The 22364-nt window shown below is 42.6% G+C and overlaps 2 protein-coding genes across 4 annotated transcripts; one reads left to right on the forward strand and one right to left on the reverse strand.

The window, feature by feature from the left end:
* Positions 1-1473: 1473 nt before the first annotated feature.
* LOC143461246 (F-box DNA helicase 1-like) lies at positions 1474-20397 on the reverse strand. 3 transcript variants are annotated; one of them, XM_076959085.1, is made up of 21 exons: positions 20237-20397; positions 19311-19407; positions 19051-19211; positions 18678-18803; positions 18289-18422; positions 18054-18189; positions 17261-17445; positions 17033-17101; positions 16758-16949; positions 16102-16200; positions 15731-15956; positions 15331-15409; positions 15024-15253; positions 14823-14949; positions 14561-14760; positions 13922-14083; positions 5753-5882; positions 5533-5654; positions 4575-4688; positions 2524-4342; positions 1474-2399 (listed from the first exon to the last, which is right to left on the reverse strand). In XM_076959085.1, exons 1-20 carry the CDS (start codon positions 20336-20338, stop codon positions 4259-4261), a joined length of 2775 nt encoding a protein of 924 aa, XP_076815200.1. In that variant the 5' UTR covers positions 20339-20397; the 3' UTR covers positions 1474-2399; positions 2524-4258. The 3 variants fall into 3 exon arrangements, with proteins under 3 accessions (XP_076815200.1, XP_076815199.1, XP_076815198.1); XM_076959084.1 differs by having other exon boundaries at positions 5756-5882; positions 17261-17448; XM_076959083.1 differs by having other exon boundaries at positions 17261-17448.
* On the forward strand, positions 10408-13448 carry LOC143461247 (NADP-specific glutamate dehydrogenase-like). Its single transcript, XM_076959086.1, has 10 exons — positions 10408-10567; positions 10748-10876; positions 10942-11013; positions 11605-11799; positions 11921-12074; positions 12146-12321; positions 12384-12481; positions 12594-12795; positions 12881-13040; positions 13144-13448. The coding sequence occupies exons 1-10, from the start codon at positions 10445-10447 to the stop codon at positions 13233-13235; spliced, it is 1401 nt and encodes a 466-aa protein (XP_076815201.1). The 5' UTR covers positions 10408-10444; the 3' UTR covers positions 13236-13448.
* Positions 20398-22364: the final 1967 nt, after the last annotated feature.

Consider the following 22364-nt stretch of genomic DNA (forward strand, 5'->3'; position numbering starts at 1 on the left):
TAAACTAATTGCTTTCTAAGAAGGTTATTGCTTTTTAGTTTCTAATCTTCTTGTTAAACAAACTTCATAAACGTTTACAAAAATAACAAGCACATGGGACCTGTTCACAATGTGTTTACACGCTGCCAAAAAAGAGAGGTCACGTGCGTCAGAACAGCCGCTCGAACAACAGGTAACATAAGAGCAAGAAAATGAAATAATTGTTTTCAACTCCCTGGTTGTTGTATTTAGCAGAAGTGAAAGATTATCGAGAACTTGGTTCATCAAATTGATTTCGGCTCGTCTGTGTTTTGGCTGAATGCTTGGATCACTCGATCGATATCTATTCTATTTGCAGCCTCCCGATGAACGACTAAAACAGCCAAATTGTTCAAACGATCCAGCGAGTGAGAAGACCCGAGGTAAGTGTTCAGGTCTTGTAATACCATTTAAAGGAGTTTTCAAACGGCAACACGGCGATTGTGACGAAGGTCCCATGCAAGACGTCACTATAGAAAATTTTTAAATGGTTCTGGTCCAGTGCACATGTGACGTTAATTTGTGAAGGTTTGTTGTTGTTATGACGTTTGTTGAGTGCAGGTCCAGGCTAAAGTTGACATTTTGTGTTGGTTCAAAATTAAGGCGTTTGGCTGTTTTTTTTTTGGAAAAAAACTTGTGTAAAAGTTGAAGCATTTGGCGTGGGAATTCCAGATACGAGAATTTGCTCAAAATACTGCATTAAGTCCTTTTATCCTACATTTCGGTTGATGCAAAAACTCAGCGAGGTGACCGGGCTTGTTTAGAAGCAAATTCAAATTGAAAAATTGTACTTTGCATTGTTTTAGATTGGGCTTCGGATGGGCCTGGACGAATGGCTGGAAGAATCTGCAATTAAGATGTCAGCAAGCTCAGTGACAGAATTCTGAATCTCTCCCGTGGTAACTCTTCTGCCTTGACATAGCATCTGAACTGGATGAATGGTCCGACAAAGTCGCTGCAAAACATGAGGACAAAAAGATTGGCTAAAGTTTTTAAAACACTCCAGCAGTGAAAACGCTTCGGAAAGATTTGAACAGCTTTGAGCCATATTTACGGGCGCTCACGCAATAACAAACAGTGGAGCGGTGGGTTGGGATCGTTGTTGGCCAAAGCGGACGGAAACGTGGCGTAGGCCTAGATAGGGATATATATAGAAGTTCAGTGTACAGGCGCTACACTTTCCATTGTGGATTATATGTCAGATTATAGTACAACCTAGCCCATAACCTAACCCAGCTGTCTACAAGACCCTATTTGCCGCCTTCCGTTATGCTGTATTTCGCTTTAGCAAGACTATACTTTACCTTCCTACATATCGTTGATGCCTTATGGGGCTGCGAGATCCACTGTATATGAAAGCGAAACACCAAACTACAGGTTACCGTGTAATGACGAATAAAGGCGTATTGTGACATCACCAGCTTTGAATTTGGCGTGATATGGAAAGACAGAGAATTCCGCATCTGTGTGTATTATTTTGATAACACAACATTCCATATACTCTATGCATTAAGCAACAAACGTACGCTAAATTTCGAAGACCAAGCTGGTTAAGATTTATGCATTGAAAAATTTCCGCATATATTCAGGCAGAAGCAATTCTATTTTATTAGAATAAATCTTGTTTTCATGACTAGGAAGAAGTGTTCGCGAATTGCAAGAATTGGTTGGCGAAGGAATACCATTCATCTCTCTCCTTCTCGTTCTCGTAATCTTCGGCTCCCCGCAGCATGTTCAATGCCTTCGTGGCCTGATCCACAGCTTCTTGGGTCTTGCCCTTGATGTGGTTCATGTAAGCGAGCGATCCAAACGTCATGGCATAGATTTTACGTTTAATCGCTTGATCTCCAAACTGAGCATCCATTCCTCTTATGGCCAACTCCAGGAATTCTAGATCTGCTTCGCTATTTTCGACGTAACAATGGCAAGCACCCAAGTAACAAGCCCCCTCGCATTCCATCGCCGCCTTCAGTTTAAGATCCGAGCTCTTAACAGCTTTTATTCGGTCGTATAGAGGTCCAGCTGGATTGGGAAGACTTGATCTTTGATTTGGTCTATCAAGTTGTTCATAAGAAACTCTTCACCAACCTTTGCAACGACCTCGCCACAACCAACCAACATCTTCAACTTGAGTTCAGCACCGGAGATATTCTCACACAGGTTGATCGCCCATTTCATCAGCGACAGTGACGTCGAAAGCTGCTTTTTCTCAACCAGCGAATTACCGATTTTTATGACGTCTTGAACAACTACGTCACAATCAGCGCAGCTCTTTTTGGTAGAAGTAGCAACGAGTTGTTGACATTCCTTGTCGACGTCATCAGTGTTTCCACTTTCCAGCTTTGATTTTATCGAAGTTATCTTGTCTTGGAAGAAGTTGTCTGAAAACAAAACTTTCTCGAGTAAACATTTATGCAGTGGAAGAAGAATTAGAATCATCCCGGGTTTGAGCTATTGGTGAGGATTATCTCATGGCTACAACTGTGTAACAGAAATCGGTCTTACCCTGCTTAGACGTGTCTGCCATCTTGATCGACTTCCACTGGAAAGTTGCTTCTCAAAACACAAAGACCAAAGGTTGTTTAGCTATTTCACTTACCTAGGTGCTTACTTGCTACGATGTGCAATAGACAGTTGCATTATTACGACTTGTTTCGATCGCATTCGACTTAATTGAGAGCGTTTTATTTTAAATATTACACGGTAGCTTGGCTGTTAGAGAAGAATGATTTCAGTAGCGATTGCGTCCTAACACTTTTGCAAGTAAGCTGATGTTGCCGGTTAACAGTCGTATTTATTCATATCCGGTGTGCTGGTTTCCGCCTGAAAACTAAACTATTCACCACATTTGTGCCTGCGAACGTTCATAGTGAGGCAACAACACGAACGGAATTCAGTCGATCAAAGTCTAGCAACGTGTGACGGTGTTCTTGCGTTTTGTCTGGTTTCAGATGTCAATTCACTTGACTCAAGTTACTTCTTTCAAACGACTCAGCCTGAGCCTTAAAACGTGGATGACTTTGTTACGAAGGTCACCGGTCAACCTACCAACGCACATCTCTGCACACATTCTGTGGTTGAGATTTCTTTTCATTGAGGTTATATCATGAACAACTACAGCCAGACAATAGCGCGATATTTCACGCAATGTCGGGGGCGGCCAAACACTTGCTCGACGTAGGAGCCTCCTTAGGTAAAACAGAAATATTCGAAAACGATTCTTATGTCGCAGACAATGCTCCGTGATATGTCACAAACGCCTGAGATGTCAACTGTCTTGTTTCTGATTTATGTGGCTGCACGTCACCACGAACCAAGTCACGCGAACACGATGGCGCCGCCAATATAGAATAAAAATAATGACCGAAATAGATTAAAATTGTAGCGACATCAATCGCAACAAAATGGAACAGATTAAAGTGGAGCTTTTCTACACCGTCATCCATGGTTTGTCCAGCATTGCAATATCGCTTATATGTTGAGGCTGGCTTACAGACCAACCAACCAACTAACCAATCAGATGACGTCACGCGTAAGCGCCATTTGTTGTCGAATGTAAGCAGGGTTTCCAACTAATTTGAATTGAAATGGACACTTCTTCGAAATAAATAAATAAATAACAATTAAACGACAAACTCTAATCTGATAGAAGGTCGCTTTGTTAAGTGCCAAGTGAGGTATGTCCCGACCTAGAAATTTTACTTCAATTATCTCATCACTGCCTAGAAATACAAACCACGAGCTCACTGCGATTCAATTAAATGAAATTCACAAAATGTTAAATCTTGAAAAAATGACGTCATATAACACGTGTGCTGAATTAAGACCAGATATTTGAGAAAGTGACCAGGACATGAAAGCACCATAAAATGATGATTGTTGACAAAACAACGCCTCGATGGTCGTGGTTCAACAGAACAACGATTGATCTTCAATAAAATTATTTCATAAAATAGCAAGAAATAGTCGAGCATATTGACGTCATAATAGAATAAGGCGGTGACGCAAATAGAAGCTGATCAATACGGCGACATGCTCGGTAAAATGATTTAAAGAAAAATCTCTCAACAAAAAGAATATGAAGAAAATTTGGAAGTGCCTTGTTTGTTATAAAAAACACAATGACGTCATAATCAAAGAGAAAAAACACACTGCCGTCCTGATATCGGTCATCAGAGTCAGAATCGTCCCATTCACGAACTATTTCGTCATCAAACTCATCTTTGTCGTTAGGTTCAAGTTAATCCGAGTCACCGAGCACGTGACCCCACCCTGGGGCCACTTCAACCCCACAATTGGGGCAGATGACCCCACCGTCTTGCATCTGCAAAGTTCAAACAACATTCGCGTTTTTTTTAATGATTGTTACGTCATAATTTAAAGCGTTACGTTATACATAAGATGAACTGCGGAACAAACTTCAAATTATTCAAAAGGTGGCATTTCAATAAAGCCACGCCAGGCCTTCAACGCCTCCTTGATTGCAACACGCCACAAACAAGACGTCAGTTCGGCCAGATTACGTCATGGCAAGTGAAAAGAGCGGGAAGACTCACGTAAGGAATGGCGGGAAGTTTGAAAATGATTCGAGAATTCGTTTCAATCATTTTCTTGCACACGGAACAGATTGTGTCGTCAGAAGATTTAAAACCTGGCTCGAAAAATCGGATCTGGAGATAAAAAAATAACGAAGTGGGATTCATCGTTCTTGTTCCTACGAAGACTGAATACAGGGTCGTCCTACGTCAGTTTCAAGTACAAGTGCATTGCCAACGTGCATCATGATTTAAACCAGGGGTGACGAACCTATTCGATGACGCGGGCCACTTTGTCAGTTACGGCTGAGCAAGCGGGCCGCACAATTTTTTTAACATTTTGCATAATAATTAGCATTCAAGCACAACCGCTTCATTTGGCAGATTTTTAGCTGCTCCCGCGGCCGCAAAAAATACATCGATTGAGTGCGGCAATCTATTGAAGACATACTGCTGCGACTCAATTGTGCTATCAGCTTTTGATATCGCATTGCGCAAAGATTAGAAACAGGTGAAAGAAAGTTCAAGACTGCTGGTCTCACCGGACGCTTCGTTCAAGACTGCTGGTCTCCCGGACGCAAAATTTAACCCTAAATTCCGGACATGTCCGGAATTTTCCGGACGGTATGGCAACCCTATATGGAATATAGGAATATACTTATATATACTTATATACAATATAGGAATATACTTATAGGAATTTCCTATAAGTCCTATATGCCTTGCATGTATGGGCGTTTGTCAAATCGTTTGGTGGGCCGCACAAAATTGTTTGGCGGGCCGCATGCGGCCCGCGGGCCGCAGGTTCGTCACCTCTGATTTAAACCAATCACTGGTACTTGGGAGCCGCGACAACTGGTATAACCTCAAAGCTAGCCTGGAAATTTCACTTGAACCAAACATATAAACACAAATCTACCTGTACAGCGATGTGTCAACTACAACAGCTCTTTTGAGTAATTATGACGTCACCACAAACCTTTGAACGACGCAAGACAGAGCATAGAGTGGGCGACATGACGAGAGACTTCCGGGCTCGGGTCGCGGCCACGTACAACAGGTTCGCCTCCTCTTTGTGGAAGAAGTTCACTTGTCCGGGAGCTAACAACCAATCAAATTTGAGATTACTCTTACTTACTTCCGTGTTAGAATTACGTCATTGCGACCGGGGGATTCCCCACGATATAACCCGAGCTTACCACCTTGACTCGCGTTCTTGAAGCATTTGCCGAGGTCTTCCGCAATGACGACGGTGTCGAACTCGAGTCCCTTCGCCTTGTGCACTGTGCTCACCACGATGTCAGCGCCCTCTATCGACAGCGGGAGGCCCTATAAAATATTTTGTCAGTTTCAAGAAATCAATCGAACGGGATTGTCTTGAACATGTGAATTGATCGCACCGAGAACATAAATCAAAGTTGTGATTGCGGGAAACCGCGCTAGAGCATCACACGTGCATGTAGCCTGCAGCCCGATGCATATATGCGATATAGAGGGCTATACACAGGCGAGGTGGGTTGTAAAAAACAGCGCAAGAAAAATCCGATTATGAAGTCATAAATGAGTGTTTGGCTGTCAAATTTGCGTAAAATCACGTCAAAATGGCTTTAATTTTTGGTGGAAGGCCAAAAAGCGATTACTTCCGGCGAAAGAGACTAGACATAGCTAATTTAAAAGCAATTAAAAGGAAAGGCAAAGTTGATAGCGTTGATAGCGACGCGAACTTGACTCGAATGAAGTTATTTGAAGTCCTCGGTAGTATAATGAGCGGCAAATATTTGAAAAGTTCCGACCGACCACATCCAAGAGCTTTGTTGAACCGAAACTAGTGGTAGTTAACAATAAGCAGAAGGAACCATTATGACATCACAAGGCAATTTGAAGCAAGTGCAGACATGCAGCTACGACGTGATAATGTGGATTGTGACGAGGAACAGAGACAGATGAGCATAATATATGCAAAGTAACGCCCCCACAACCAACCAATCACGATCATTTAAATCAAGAAACGTGACCCAGTTAAAAGACTTTTGAGTCGGCGTGTGAGAAGATCCCTTCAACCTCAAGTTAAGATTATTACAAGATATTGCTCAAGGCCAATTTCTCGGCTGCAATGAACTGGGAGGTTTAGAGAAGAATTGTCAAAGCTGAATGCAGACCTCAAATTGCAGGGATCAGAATTTTGAATGAAAGAGCAGAAATAAGTTACAAACTGACGTCATCAAGTGATGTCGTGGACAAGATCTTTCTGCAACGTCATAAAGCGACTTCCCGGAGGAAACATTCAGAGATGCCGACACCGTGACGTCATCATCTTCACAAGGTAAGATCTCGTAATTACCTATATATGACGTAATTAAGCAATAAATAACATACAAGTTAAGAAAAGACCAAAGCAGTGGATAAAAGTTATAATTAGTCGGGTTTCTAAGAGATATTGAAAGATGTTGGCTTGGTCTTGAATCCAGATAACATCCAGATCCAGCGGCGGGTTAGTTGCGTAGGTTGCATGGGATATCCACCCCAATCTACTCTTGCTGGCAGCAGGTCAAACACAGAAGCACAGGCCCCTGCGGTGGAACTCGTCGGCACTTCAAAGTGCTGCCATTTCTTTAAGAACTCTGCAGTAAATATTTGCAAAATTTCCGCACAATGAGCGATTATGCATGCCTCAGTGACGTCAAAAGCGGTTTGTTTGAACGTGATCTGTTTTGGGTTTCGCGTCGGTTCAAAAACATCGATTTAACCTCATCACGACAGCAAACTAAATTCAACGATTAGAGCAGAGACTCGCTGAATGTTTCAGAGTTGTACGCACGCTATGACGCATTCTAACCAACATTTATGGCCGCATTCTTCGTCTGTTGTTGCCATGACAAGCAGTGAGATTTCATTTAAACTGTGAATGCAGCGTTTAAACAGGTTCTCCCTGGCACAGAGCAACTTATATAACCCGTAGTTGACGCATACAGCCCAAAGACGCGCCTGAAATCGAATTACTACCTTTTCAAAGCTCGTCATACGTCATAGCTCTCCCGGTGCTTCCCTAAACGAATGGGCAGGTCAATGGGAAGGTTAAGACGAACTTGGCCATACTCGCGCCTTTTACGCTGAAGAAACAACACGACAGCGCCATCTCGTAATCGTTTACACTGCACTTTAACGCCACCAGTCCACGCTGTGGAGCAACGCCAATGAAGAGCTCCTAAGAAAAATCGAATAAGTACAAAGACGTTTTACGAAAGTTGCAAAATTCGCTCAAAACGTTGGACACACAAATTGACCCTGAATGACGTCATTCCATCGAGTTTAAATGCTGGCCAACCTAACTACTCAAATACCGAAACAACTTAAACGAAACTTCAAGAATTCCACGAGAAATATAATCTAGAGCGGTGAATTCACTGCACGGAGCATGACAAGAAATAACCAAAATTCCGCGAGAAGTCTTCGCCATGAATGCGATCAAGTCTGAAACAACAGGAACAAAATTCTCCACTTTGTGGCGTAATCAGAAGATTCTTGGAACCGAGACAGCGCTCATTGCCGCTGGCACTTCTGGTTAAACAACTTCCTCTTTCCATATTCCCAGTAGAGGCTCATTTGTCATAATGGATCATTGTGACGAATAATCTTATTTGCGTGGGATGCTTTCACAGTGGGATCCATTCCATGACAATTGGACATACTGCATATAGCGACATGATGGGGGGGACCAACTATTTCTGGGATATTCTTAACTTAGAACAACAGCTTTGTTTTGTCATAATAAGACGTAATTAGGTCCTTATATAGACAAGTAGAATAAGTAGAAAGACAGTCAGTTTTTGCGATTAACTTAAAATAGTACGTTCCAGCATATTTATTTTCAGTATATTTTTAAATTTAACTGAAATTTTGCACGTAAAGCAGCACGTGACGAAGATAACTGGCAAACGTCTCGAGAAAAATTTGCATTTTGAACAGAAAACTTCATTAAATGTTTCCCGCGTTCTTCCAGGTTATTTCTGCTTCGATTCACCGCGCATTCCATGGTCATGCGTCAGAGTAAGTAAAGCGAACAACATAACGGGAAAACGACTTCCCAATTCTTGTTTAACACGGCGCCTTCCAGGAAAGCTCATTCATGCCTCCAATAATGCGGCGGCCTGTAACTTAATCATCTTAACGCATGAGGTAACCTTCTTTACCCAGCTCTTTATCGGACGAACACCAGCTGGCAAGCCTGTTCGTTTTACCTTGTGACGTCATAAGATATTATAAATTAGCGACATATTACAGGTTAAAATTGCTTTAGTTGTAAATTTTTTGTTCAGTGTTCTTGCTGACAAATTTCTTTGAAATTGAGCGCGCTTGTATTAATGTTTACCACTCAGTCAAAGAGTTTGTTAAACCGACCCTTATCTGATACTGTCACTGTTAAATTTTATTGAGCGGCTGTGTGGGAGCAGGGCTTGAGAGCGCCTGCAGTGGACAACTTTGATATAAAATATCAACGCTAGGTGGAAGATATCCAGGGACAGGATGATGAGGGTTCGCGTCCTATTGCTTCAACACTCGACCAGTTCGTGGAAAGACTTGAAAGGCGTGTGCGGTGCACAAACATGACTAATTCAGCCGCACAAGGCAGCCAGACAGAGCCATAAGATCTCCCAACAGACGAACACGTTAGAAGGTAACAGTGCATATGAGGTCACAATGGTGTACGTGTTGTGTGCACACGAGTGAAGTGGAATCTCCACACCACAGCGAGGTGTAAAGCCCAAGAAACTCAGTAAGCGGCGGCCATGAAGAGTAAAATGAAACAACAAAGCGACCGGTAAATAATAAAGAGAATAAAAAGAGAAAAGTTTTGTGTGACGTGGACATCTCAGGAAGCATTTCAAATCAAAATGTTGTGAAGTGTTGTGACCAAATTACGGAGAACTTCGTAGAAAGCCGGACAGGACAGCTTGGACGTGCAACGCCCGAAGCATTACTCTGAAGCCTGCAACAACCAGCAGACGAGCACGTTCACGACATGAACTGATTCAAATAAATTGTCATGTTGTGTCAAAACGCCTTTCACCAGTTATTAATCATTTATGACGCCAATATACAACGATCTGACGTCATCACGCCAAGTATTGTGGCCTAGTTAGAGCTGGGTGCAGCGTATCTACAACGTAATCGTTGTTGTTTGAAAACGTGTTTTAATTTGACGTCATAATGGTGTAATTTTAGATGATGAAACAGGTGAAATGATTCACAAAACTAAACCAGCAGCAGATTTTCATCGAGAATTTGACAGATTTTAATCGATGCAACGTCATAATTATTTACTCACGGCTGAGAATGGTGAGAAATTCGTCGTCATTGATTGCGTGATAATAAGCAGCCAATTAACAACGAAGCACGCCCACATGTTCAACACAGGCGGTCAGTATGACTCTGCAACAACTAGCAGCATAGTAAGCGCGATGAGATGACTGGTCCACATAGCCAGCCTGTGAAGTGGACAAGCAATTAAGCCGGCTTAGTCTGAGGCAGCTCACATTGTTACTTATAATTGCATCACAGACCACCGTAGCCATAAACAAGACAAGATGCAGAGAATTCCCTTGATGTTGGAAAGCTTCCACAACACGAACCTGCCACGGTCACTACCACGAGTGTAACGCGTGATATTCTGAATAGTGACATCATAGAAAAGTACCGGTACTCTATTTCGCTGGCAGCAATAGAAGCACGTGGCACGCGAAGAAGTTATTTGTTTATTTAAGTCCAGGTTTTGCTGAATATAGTGAGCAGTTTGGACATGTGCTGCCATTGTTGACTTCCACAATGACGTCATAAAGCTTGTTATGTCGTCACAATCGTTTTTTTATCAAGTACTAATTTCATATTTTTGAATGTATTTTCCTGCTCTGTGTAGGCAGCTAGGCGGTTATAGTGGAAATAACATCATGGCAACTTTGGAAGACGTCCAGGCTAAATGCAGAGCGAGAGACCCGAACCAGGCGGAATTCCTTCAAGTAAGTGGCAGTAATTGTAAACATCTTAACTACCCCAGCTTCAAATTTGAGCATCACCTGGGCTTCGAAATTACACGGTCAACATTTCATATTATTGTACAATTATGACCATACAAAGGCCCAGTCGTTGTCAATTGGACGAATTCTTTTTTGTCATTTTTCATAAAATTTTTATTTTAGGCGGTCGACGAGGTGCTGACGTCACTGCGGCCATTGTTCGACCGGTATCCGAAATATTTGAGCGTCCTTGAAGCGATCTTGGAACCCGAGCGCGCGATCCAGTTCCGCATCCCCTGGCAGGATGACCAAGTGAGGATACTGCGACGTAACAGGGCGTCGTTTCACACGTCATAATCACGTATTGTTGTTTCCAGGGCAACATGCAGGTGAACAGGGGGTTCAGGGTCCAGTTCAACCAAGCAATTGGACCATACAAGGGAGGACTGGTGAGTTGTGACGTTATTATCGATCGCCCTACCTATTATCGATTCAGTGACGTCATAATGAGTTTATGAATCTGGGGTCTGTTTATTAAGCCAAAACGTGGCGGTGCAAGGTTCGACCTGTGGCCTCAAGTCGCGGTTGATTGCTGTCACCGACACCATACTTGGAGTGAGTTGACTCGACTGCGATTCGAGTCGCACCGACCGCCTAGTACATGTATTTGAATGTCATGAAAATCCTTGGAAAATGCTGAAACTGATTTTCAACGAACGCTCGCTCAGCAGTTAATTTGCAACCGATCTATCAGTCTCGTTTTTGATTGGTCGAAAACAATGGCGCGGTAATCGCAAACAATCGTCATTGTTTACTAGACTGAAACGTTTGTTTAGCGATGACGTAATAAAGCCGATATAAGTTGTGGGCCGGTGGAACTTTGACCTCGATCGTAAAAACAACAACATTTCGACGTCACGACAACGCACAATGCGGATGGTGAATCATAACGTGTCAATTCCTAAAAACATGGACAATTGAGCGGCAGCAGATGAAACTACGTCACAAAGTCCGACGTCATTATTAAATTTTTGTCGCAGCGTTTCCATCCGACGGTGAATCTCTCGATCATCAAGTTCCTCGGCTTCGAACAAATCTTCAAGAACGCGCTCACGACCCTCCCCATGGGGGGCGGCAAAGGGGGCTCGGACTTCGACCCCAAGGGAAAGACGGACAGTGAAGTGCTGAGGTTTTGCCAGAGCTTCATGACAGAGCTCTTCAAGCACATCGGCCCGGTGAGTATGACGAACAAAAGTCATTGTGACGACATAATTTAGGCAAACGAAATCACTGCGGCCACCCTGTATACTCCATTCCAAGTGACATATGAACAGCAGTGCTTAAAACCTGCCGCAGGACACCGACGTGCCAGCAGGGGACATCGGGGTCGGGGGCCGCGAGATCGGGTTCATGTTCGGGCAGTACAAGAGGATCACCAACTTCCACTCCGGGGTCCTGACCGGGAAGGGCTGGGGCTGGGGCGGTTCTCTCATCAGACCAGAGGCGACAGGTGGGTGACGTTGACCGGTATTCGCCCTTACCCCGGGACAACCCTTTATAACGTGAAATGTCGGTGGACAGGGTACGGGCTCGTCTATGCGCTCGATTTCGCGATGAAAGACAGAAAGGAGAGCATAGCTGGGAAGAAGATCACCATCTCTGGATCGGGAAATGTCGCGCAGTTCGCGGCGGAAAAGTGCAACGAACTCGGCGGAATCGTGCTCACGTTCAGCGACTCGGCAGGAACCATATACGAGGTGAGTCATGCGGAAGTGACGACACAAATGACTGATTGTGACGATTTTCACGCTCGTTGCAGCCGAAAGGATTCGATGCTGCCAAACTGAAGCAGCTGATTGCCATCAAGGACAGACGCGGAAGATGCAAGGAATATCTGGAAGTGTCTAAGACAGCACAGTGAGCATTGTTTCGTCATAAACCAAGTAGCGCAAAGTGTAAATTGAAGCACTGAACTGGAACAGCTCAGCACGAATGGGATCAAATTTCTGAACGAAATGAAAATTTTCAGATACTTCGAAGGCAAGAGGCCGTGGGCGATCAAGTGTGACATCGCCCTTCCAAGCGCGACTCAGAACGAGATTGAACTCGACGATGCGAAGAACCTAGTGAGAGGGGGGTGCAAATACGTGTTTGAGGGGGCCAACATGCCCTCCAACAACGACGCCATCGACATATTCAAGAAAAACAAAGTCATCTACTTCCCGGCCAAGGTACCATGACACCTCGGCGACGACGTGTGTTGGACATTGCAGGGACGAGCATTGTATAACGACCGCCATTATTGTGATGTCACAGGCGGCGAATGCAGGCGGTGTTGCGGTGTCTGGATTGGAGATGGCGCAAAACTCAGGACGTGTTCATTGGACCAGGGAGGAGGTCGACGAGAAACTGAAGGGCATCATGAAGAACATCTACACCACGTGCAGAGACACCGCTGCAGACCTCGGCCACGCAGGTTATATGATTTCTATTGTGCAAACACTGTTTAATTATATAAGGTTTATTCATTAATCTGTTCTGTGCCAAGAATTGTCAACCACAACATATTTTGACCGCAGGAGATTTCCAACTGGGGGCAAACGCTGCGGGTTTCAAGAAAGTGGCAGACGCGATGATCGCTCAAGGGCAAGTTTTCTCCAACAAATTATAACCACGTCATCTGCTGCTCCTCAAGTTACCCCGCTCCGGTGCTCCATCTAGCGCCGGACATGCTGTGTGCAAAGCAACGCATTATGGCGCGCCATGATTACTATCACGCTTTTCGTCGTCAGATGTTTTCAGTGATTGTGATTTCTTTCTCGTTGTAAACCTCCTATGCTCGCTTTTATCAGCCATGTTTGCAATAAACCTGTGAACTATGAAACACCTGGTCACTCTGCTCTGTAGTGTTATAACTTGAACCATCAAGGAAAAATGAACTGGAAAACACTGAAGATTGAGATTTGAACAAGAACCAAATCATTCACAACAAGGTTTGTCTTTATGCGACCAAACATTTGACCACAGCAGTAAGTTTTCTGAACCAGTCCAAATTACACGATGCGCTAGGGCTAGTTCATACCACACAATGTGAAAATACAGATCTTAGTTTTAGTCAAGCTACGGCCATTACGACACAATAAAAAAAAGAAATTTGTGAAGCAAAAACTCTTAAAAGAAAATAAACATATTACGAGAGCTCGCAAGATGATGTCTATTGTTTAACACAGTAGGTCGTCTTCTACTCTGGCCCAAGTATATCATGTTCAATGATGGGTCGCATGATTATTTGAAATTAAAAAGCGGTGCGGGATAAAATATTGGGGAACCCTCGACTAAATAACAGTGAAAGAATACCTTGAGTGCAGCTACGACTTGAGGAAGTTGATCGCCAAGAACGCGAACAATTTCGAGCTTCGTCAGCATCTCGGTGTCATCGCACTCGTCGGCGTCTTTTGCCAGCGCTTTCAAACTTGGAAATTGTCGGACAAAACGACTTCGAATAGTCAAGCCTTGTTCCTATGCAAAGAAAAGAAGCCTGTTCTGGAAATTATTTTAACAAGATATTAGCAACCAAACTGCTGAGTGCCAAGCATATCATACAAGCTGGCCTGATCAGCCTCTAATCGTGCAGAAGCTATCCCTGTAGTTGCGTTATACAAAGATGTTTTTCTATTAGAGAAAGCAAAGGCTGCAAGTGACAGCATCGTAGCAGAAGAAAGTTCAATATTGGTCATTGGTTATGAACTTTTTGTCAATTTGCAACTTCATTACTAAATATTTATATTATGCTTTGGTCAGAAGAAGTTTTGCAGCTAATTGGCCACAACTGTTTGTGTCGCCATTAATTCATATTTTATGATACGCCCATCATTGCAATCATTGTGATGTCATAATGCACATTGTTGTACAAGTGTCCCCAGTTTATGACTTAGACAAATAAACATGATGAACATAGTCCAGAGAAGACAAGATAAAAATAAGGAAGCGACTTACTCTTCTCTCCTTTTGAGGAAGCGAGAGAGCATAGAGATCCATGACGAGTCCGAGACCAAGTTTCTCCGATCCTCCAACCAGCGCGATCTTCTTTCCGTCCTCGTTCTCGCTGAGCAACTTCCACAGAGTCTGGATCACTCCGACGTTCTTCCGACATAAAATCGCTTTCTGGCTCCCTACCTCCACCCCGTGGACTGAACCTGAGATGGGAAAGTTAGGAATGAGCTTCGCTGTTGCAACATCTGGCAATCATGAACCTTACCAGGGTTTCCAACCCCGAGAAGTGTTTTCTCAGACACACCAGCAGTGTTTCCAGCTTGATTGTTGAACTTTAATTCCCGCAAAATGCAGTCAGCGACTTGGGCTATTTCTTGTCCAAAGCGGAAACTCTTAAAAGAAAGAGACGCCGAAGAATCAGAAAAAATCCGACCAATAAAACTTAACAAAATGCATCGAGATGCACCTGGGTAAGGTAGTAGCTGTGCGTGGGCGGGATTGCAAGGAGGGCGTCGTACGCTCGACGAAATCCATAAATTTGTTGATGCGTGTCGCCGACAAAGACGAGAGCAGCGTGAGGGAGCTGCCTGATGAGGAGGTCTCGCATGCACTCGGTGCAATCCTGCGCCTCGTCCAGCAGTATGACGTCATAACCGAGGATCTCCGGCTCAGAAAGCTGCCACTGCTTGAGGTAACCTTTAAAATAACAGACATCTAAGTGTGACAACTCCGTATGTGGTCGCTGTAGTGGCGTGAAACGACGATGGACTTACAATCGTCGATCATCGTCCATTCTTTGTTGCTCAGGTCACTTGTCTTCCTCCAGAAGAGCTTGGTAAGGTCCAGGACCCACTGTAAAGAAGAAAGTTTGTTGAAGATCGTTGTGGTGAGTTTCATCCTTATATGTGTTCAGATGCAAGCATTCATACAGTGCTCAATGCAATGCTGTTGTCGTGAAAATTCTAATTCTGCTGCATTATTACTGATCACGACACGTCAGCTCTGTAACCGAGTGTTTAAAGTGCTCGTGTCATAAAAATGCAACCCGTGTTCCATACACAGTGGCGCTACTGTTGTAATGTCCTTGGGCACGACATTAACGACGCTTGCTCCTGTTCAGTGGACCTGGTGAGAAGCTGCAATTCATTCGATGCAATGTGATATCTTCCTCACCCGCCTCCGATCCTCCTCCACGGGCTCAGACTTCATGCCCAGCGCATCATCATGGACTCTCTCGAATGCCGGGACGTGCTGGAGCTTGATTCCACTCGCACTGGAGGCGACAAATTTGAGGAAGGTTCGTTTTACGAGATTCGCGGTTCGTGTGTCACTTTCAAGCCCCAGCTTCTCCCTAATGTGTCGGGCACGCAGAGAGCCGCGGCCAAGTTTGTGTCGATGTCTGTCAAGATGAACGCAAATATACCAACAACTAACATTTACTGCGATTTTCATGCAAAGTTCACATATGAAAGAGCATATTCGCGGTGATTGGTAGAACAGATTCAACAAATGATGAAAATAAAGATGAGACGATGCATACTTACTCCTGCATCCTCATAGCTCTGTAAGCCATACTATGCATCGTGTAACATTTGACGTTGTTCGCGGCGCGAAACACATTTCTGCCTTGATCTACGACAGCTCTGAATAGAAATCACACAAAGTTTACACGAAATCAGTCGTTAAGACCCCACAACTGCTTCAGTCGTTGCACATCAGAGGTGGGATGTACCACGATACAATCGCACCAAATCACTGCGCCACGCTACATTTTCAGTGCCGTAATTCTCCCTGATGTAACAAATTACTTTTGCAACATCGTCAATCGATGCTGATAAAAGAAAAACTCAACTTAGGTGACATTTTGGGGATTTAATCAACAAATGTTTTAAACTGACTGAATCTCATTGGAATCAGAACAATAAATTAATGGTCATATTTTAAAATTTGATAAAAAGATGCACAATTAGTAATTTAAAGCGAGGAGGGTCTGGTTGCCAAGTTTCACATCAAAAATGAAAACCTTATTTGAGCTGGGAACCTTTTTGACCAACCAAACGGTCAAGCACCGACTGCCCAAGCCAATAGTTCATATTAATCGAAGCATCACAGTCTGCACCACCAGGTGGATGAGATTATAAAGACAAGAAGCACAAACTCCAATCATTAAGAAGCTTTAGAAATAATCGAAGCACTGTACTTGTTGAAAGATGTATAGAGAAAATGAAGATCGGGGTGAGTTCGTACACATTCCGCGAGGGTGGTCGTCTTTCCAGTGCCAGCGTACGCCATCACTCGGACTTTCTGTCCCTTCTCGAACTTGTGATTGATCACTCTCCTCTGCTCGTGGGTTAAACTCTTCTTCGATGTACAAAGAGATTTCTCCTCCGTTCTGCAGACCAAATGGACAACACAGGAGGGCGTTATGATGCAACAATGGGTGTGTTTGTTGTAGAAAGATCAAAGGAAAACTACCTTTCCAGTGGAAGTGGCTTTGATGAATTCTCAACGTTGGAAATGCTACAGAATATTCGGTAGTGATGTCTGCAAAGGAAAAATACAAATCAGCACTTTTACAAGTTCCTGCCAATTCCCAATATTAGGTTCGTTTCAGCTGGTGGTGGCCGATTAACATTAATTATATTATTAATCATCTCAGTCATTTTTAAACAACTCATCCAATAAAGTAGGAGAACATCTCACGTTTGGCTAAGATAATCCTCCTTGTAGAGGACCCATGCGTAGGTGGCAAGAGAATAGAAGAAGTCGAGGACAAGAGGAAGTTGGAAGACTTTGAGGAGCAACTTTTGAAGAACGACGATGGATGACACGTCGGGGGAGAGGAGAACGATGCTGGATGCCACCATCCACAAATAATCATCGTTCATCTGCTGATGAAATGAACTTTAACCTTAAGCAAAATGAATCTTAAATAGAACATGACGTCGTGCGAGACTCCATAATTATTACTTACGCCGAAACAGACTTGGAAAACCAAAGTACAGTGAGACCTCGTTAATCCAAACCCTGTTTTAGATTGTCCTAGACACAGTAGTTTGTTGACGAACAGAATAGCCGATTATCTACGCATAATAATATTGCAGTTTCACTCTTTAAACTCCTACACATACGCATTCTTTGAATTGGAGTAAGGTGTATACAGCTTTTTGAACACCGTGCTACATTTGCAAGATTGATTGATTTTTCGCTTTCCGATAATCCGGATACCCCGCTAAACCGACATTTTATGATGAAACAAAGTGGTCCGGATTAACGAGATCTGACTGTATTGCAAACAACATGATAAGGAGCAAAATGAGACTGTTTATGAGTGATGGATCAAACACAAAATGATTGACACCGTCATCGTCAGTATCACTGGAACACAATCCATCTTTGCTCTATTGTGATGTCAGAGACAAGATGTTGTTGTAGTGGGTTTGCAAATGTTTCTTGATATCAGCGTGAATCTACTGAATCACGTGAATCAACTCACTGTAGATGAGTTTCCAGAAATTCTCTTCTCGGTCATTTCATGAGCGAGATCATGGAGTCTGTGCTTGATAAGGAGCCCGGCAAGCTGAACACGCTCGTCTTCACGCAATGTGATTGGCCTCCATCGTGACATGGTTCTGATGTAATAATAGCGACTGATCAGCTAAAGAACGGAGACATCAGCAAATGATGTGGTTAGCATGGGGAAGCCCCACACATATGCGGGCAAAACTCACCGCACCAGCGTTACCACCGGCATCGTAACCTCATCCGGACCATCAGCAGATTGAAGCATAGAAAGTTTGTTGCAGAGTTCATCATCATCTTGTTTGATGCGGATTAAGTTGTACGACTTCTTCCAAGGCATGAACTGAAAGTAAATCAAAAAAAAATATGGCAATGTTTGTTGCTGCAAAATGTTTACTTCAAGTTGTGATCATCGCATCAACACGACGTCAAATGGATTCCACAACATTACTTCAAAAATACTTTACAATACAACTTTATTTACAAATTGGCACCAACTCTTAAAACAAGCTCAGAAATTTGCTAAAACCATGAGAATGTCATCTCATGTCGTTCAAAACGTCATCTCTGCAATCAAGTCATTGCAATGCTAACAAACCTGGTCGTGGGATATTATGGAGTTCCATCTTTTGCAAACGGAGCAGGATTGACAAAAATCGACCGCTGGAAGGCATGAGAAGATGCTCTCCAGGACGTGGTCGGGAAGTTGGTCAGCTTCAATTATCTTAAAAATATTTGACAAATCTTTGTTTAATTTAAGAAATTTACACAAAACTGGGGCTTACATTTGCGCTAGTTACAATAATAAAGATGATATATAATTAGTTATTCACATATGTTGCAACACGAAGTAGAAAATTATAAATATGTGTAATTCAAAGTTTTGCTAAGTCCGTCCCAAATTTACTAAGTTAATAATGATTTGCAAATATCAATTTCACTCTTTAAATGCTTAAAAACTTAATATATACTTTGTCTGATGATGCTGATTGGCTTGAAGCAGTTTCCCCCGGCAACGGTTGACTCCCGGACATAACTTCATCAGGAAGAGAAGATAAAATATTATCAAAGTCATCGTCGGGAAAAAGATCTCCGCTTTCATTTAAGATGTCTGTGCTGAGTTTACTCTTCCCTAAAAGGAAAAATGAACAACCCTATTTTAAGGCAAAAATTTCAAATTAAGAAGCAACAGGAGCAAGAAGAATTGACGTAGATGTGCAAAGGATTCAACCTGTATGATTGGTCGACTCCATATCAGCATTCTTCAGCTCCATATTGCTGCTGTCCGCACGTCCGAACAATAGACATCTTTTAAATGGAGGTGAGGCCTGAGCAAAAGTTTGAACACAAATTAAACTTGACACTTGGTGGGTTCCAGAGCAACTACTTAAGCTTCCACACACAATGAAACTATTTATTCTCCCTTCGTGTATTATGTCGTCATTATCAACCACATCATAATGCAACTGTGTGTTGGTGTCAAGTAGGGTTGGATTATCCGGATAACGGTTAACCAAATAACCGCAGGTTTTTTTTCTATCTGATATCCGGATATAATTCTGCCGGTTAACCGGCTATACTTTCAACTACGGTACTCGTAAAATGCACGAGTGAAATTTACTAACACGTCACAAAGAAAGCATAATGAATGATTCTTTTAATAGAAGACTGCATTCTCATGGCAAGGTAAAGTCTGTGAAGTGTCAGTTGAAAAGCTTTGACTACAACCTAGTTTGAAGTGACTAAATTTAAGAGATGGAATTTAAACGTTTCAAAAGTGATAATCCAGTTTGAGGCTACTAAAAAACTCCGGTCCCATCTACAAGATTCCACAATTGATGCATTGAGGTTTATAAGGAGGGCGTTGCAGAAGCAGTGAACATTAAATTTGCGTGATTTTTCTCGTATTCGCTCGTACTGCGCGTGTACATAGATCTACAATAAAACTGTGTAATGATTTTACAATCCATTTTCCATGCAAACCTCGTGAAATCGATTGTCTCACTTAGCAGTTATTATCCGGTTAACCGGTTAGATAAATTCCAAATATACGGATATATCCGTTATCCGGATAGTAAAATTATTGATATCCGAACTAACCCTAGTGTCAAGTGATAAATTTTCTCCTTATCTTTTATAACATTTGTAAATTCTCACTGAATTCTTTTCAGCTTTTATTGGAGTTGACTGGGAATGCCCCTCTTCACGTCTCCTCTTCTGAGATGGAGAAAAGAGGAATTTCTCCATCTCTAGGATCATCAACTTTCCTGATACAGCTTCAAGATTTATGTTATTGCATCATAATTATTAAATTCTTTCTTCCTTAAAAATAACAAACAAACATAAAGAAAATGGGACTATATCAGATCACTTGTCACTGGCTGCTAAAGTAAAGTGGGATTATAATTTCATAACAACATTTTTATTATAATTCTGCTTGAACAATGATGAGTGTCCAGCGTGTAGCCCTACACTGTACACTATCTGGCTTTGAGCTGCAATTTCCAAATTAATAGAAAATGACCACACACTCACACACAACTGGTCCGGAAAGCGAGGCAGAGTGAGACGCTCATCACAGCACAAGCAGAGGAAGAAGAAAGAGGTGGAATTGCTTCAATGAGGACGTATATGGGGATGTGATGCTGTCAGGTCCTATAAACCAGACTTTGCAGTCCAGTCTATATTAGTGCGTAAGCCCCATTAGGAAAAGCCAACTCACTGACTTATCACTCAAACTGCCTAAAACAGGTTACACTGAGAAGTACCTGTGCATGGCGATCTTTGACGGGAGAATCACGAGTGCAAACGGTGCATGCGATTAGATAGGACAGGGACACAACAATTTTTGGCAACCTCAACTTGTTCATTATAGATTTAAAACTGATACTAGCCTACTATTCACCGAACCAAAATTCCTTTTTTCCGTTGTTTGGTGATTAATTGGCTTTAAATAGACTTGAGCTGAAAAATATTCAGCTTCCATGGCTCGTCTAATACACTAAATACAGTAATTAACTGAATAATATTGCAAGCCTGCATTGTAGCCCAGACTGCATAGTATGGCAACAGCACACCCAAGATTTTTTTGCAAAACGGTATTTCACAGCAGGACAAATCAGTGTCTCCAAAATAAAGGAATTTATCAAATCAAATTTACTAAATTTATCACCGATTTGAATTGCAAAAATGGGAAAAACGGATTTATCTTTCGATTTCTAACGTAAAAGGCGGCACCCTTGCCTGTACAAGCATCGGGCAGCCTTGGGTCACGAGTCGCAGTGCACACCAGCTGCTTCCATGCACACTGAAATTTTGCCTCCGCACCCACGAGATCTTGGCGAAAACTGTCATATTCTGTAGACCGGCTTCTAATGGTGCATAACCGTCAGCATTTAACTTACTTTCTCCTTTAGATTTTACGGAAAAACACAAAAACAAACATTACAAGCAGCGATATAATTACAGTGATACTGTCTGTTTTTATGACCTTTGTGTTTTTGCCCTACAGACCAGACCATTTCGTTTTCATTTTCTGGCTACCAACAACCCCACAATTGTTCATCTTCGCGTGCAAGTTTTTAGGGGATTTACCACCTTCACTACCAGCTTTTTGGAAGGTTGAAACTTTAAAGTTGCAAGTGTTAATTGTGTTAGCAGGGAAATGTTCCTCTTAATTTTACTACCTATTACAATTGGAATTGTATTCTGTAACTTCCAATGATACGAAAATCACACAAAGTTTGTCCTCTGCAAAGTTTTCTAGCAAACTAGGTCCCTGATGGCTGATGATGTGAAAAGCCTGTACTTCCATTGTGACGTCATCAACTTCACTCTGATTATGGGTTTGAATTGGCAGAAGGCAAGTGCTAGCACAGTTAAAATATTGAATGCTGCCATATCTACTATTGAACCACATTGAGAATTGAAGTTGAAACCTTGGATAACTTTTTCAAGATAACTGCGTAAGCGATCAAGTTTGCGCTCAACAGTCAAAAAAATAAAGAAATAGTTATAAAAACACTAACAAACAAAGTTGCTCTAATATAGTTTTATATATTATTCAGCAGAATTTACGATTTTTTTGTTTTTCCCCAATTTACAACTTTGGACCAGGCGCAAGTGAGGCCCACCACCAGGTGAACAGGAGCAAGTGTCGTCAATGCTTTGTGCAAGGGAATTACGGTGCCACTGGGTGTAGAACAGGAAACCTGAGCCGCATTCATTGCGAGGCCAGCGCTCGAACGACTCGGCCGATCCTTTATACGTGGATCGTATAAAGGGA

This window comes from Clavelina lepadiformis, chromosome 5, assembly GCF_947623445.1.
Source record: "Clavelina lepadiformis chromosome 5, kaClaLepa1.1, whole genome shotgun sequence".
Lineage (NCBI taxonomy): Eukaryota > Metazoa > Chordata > Ascidiacea > Aplousobranchia > Clavelinidae > Clavelina > Clavelina lepadiformis.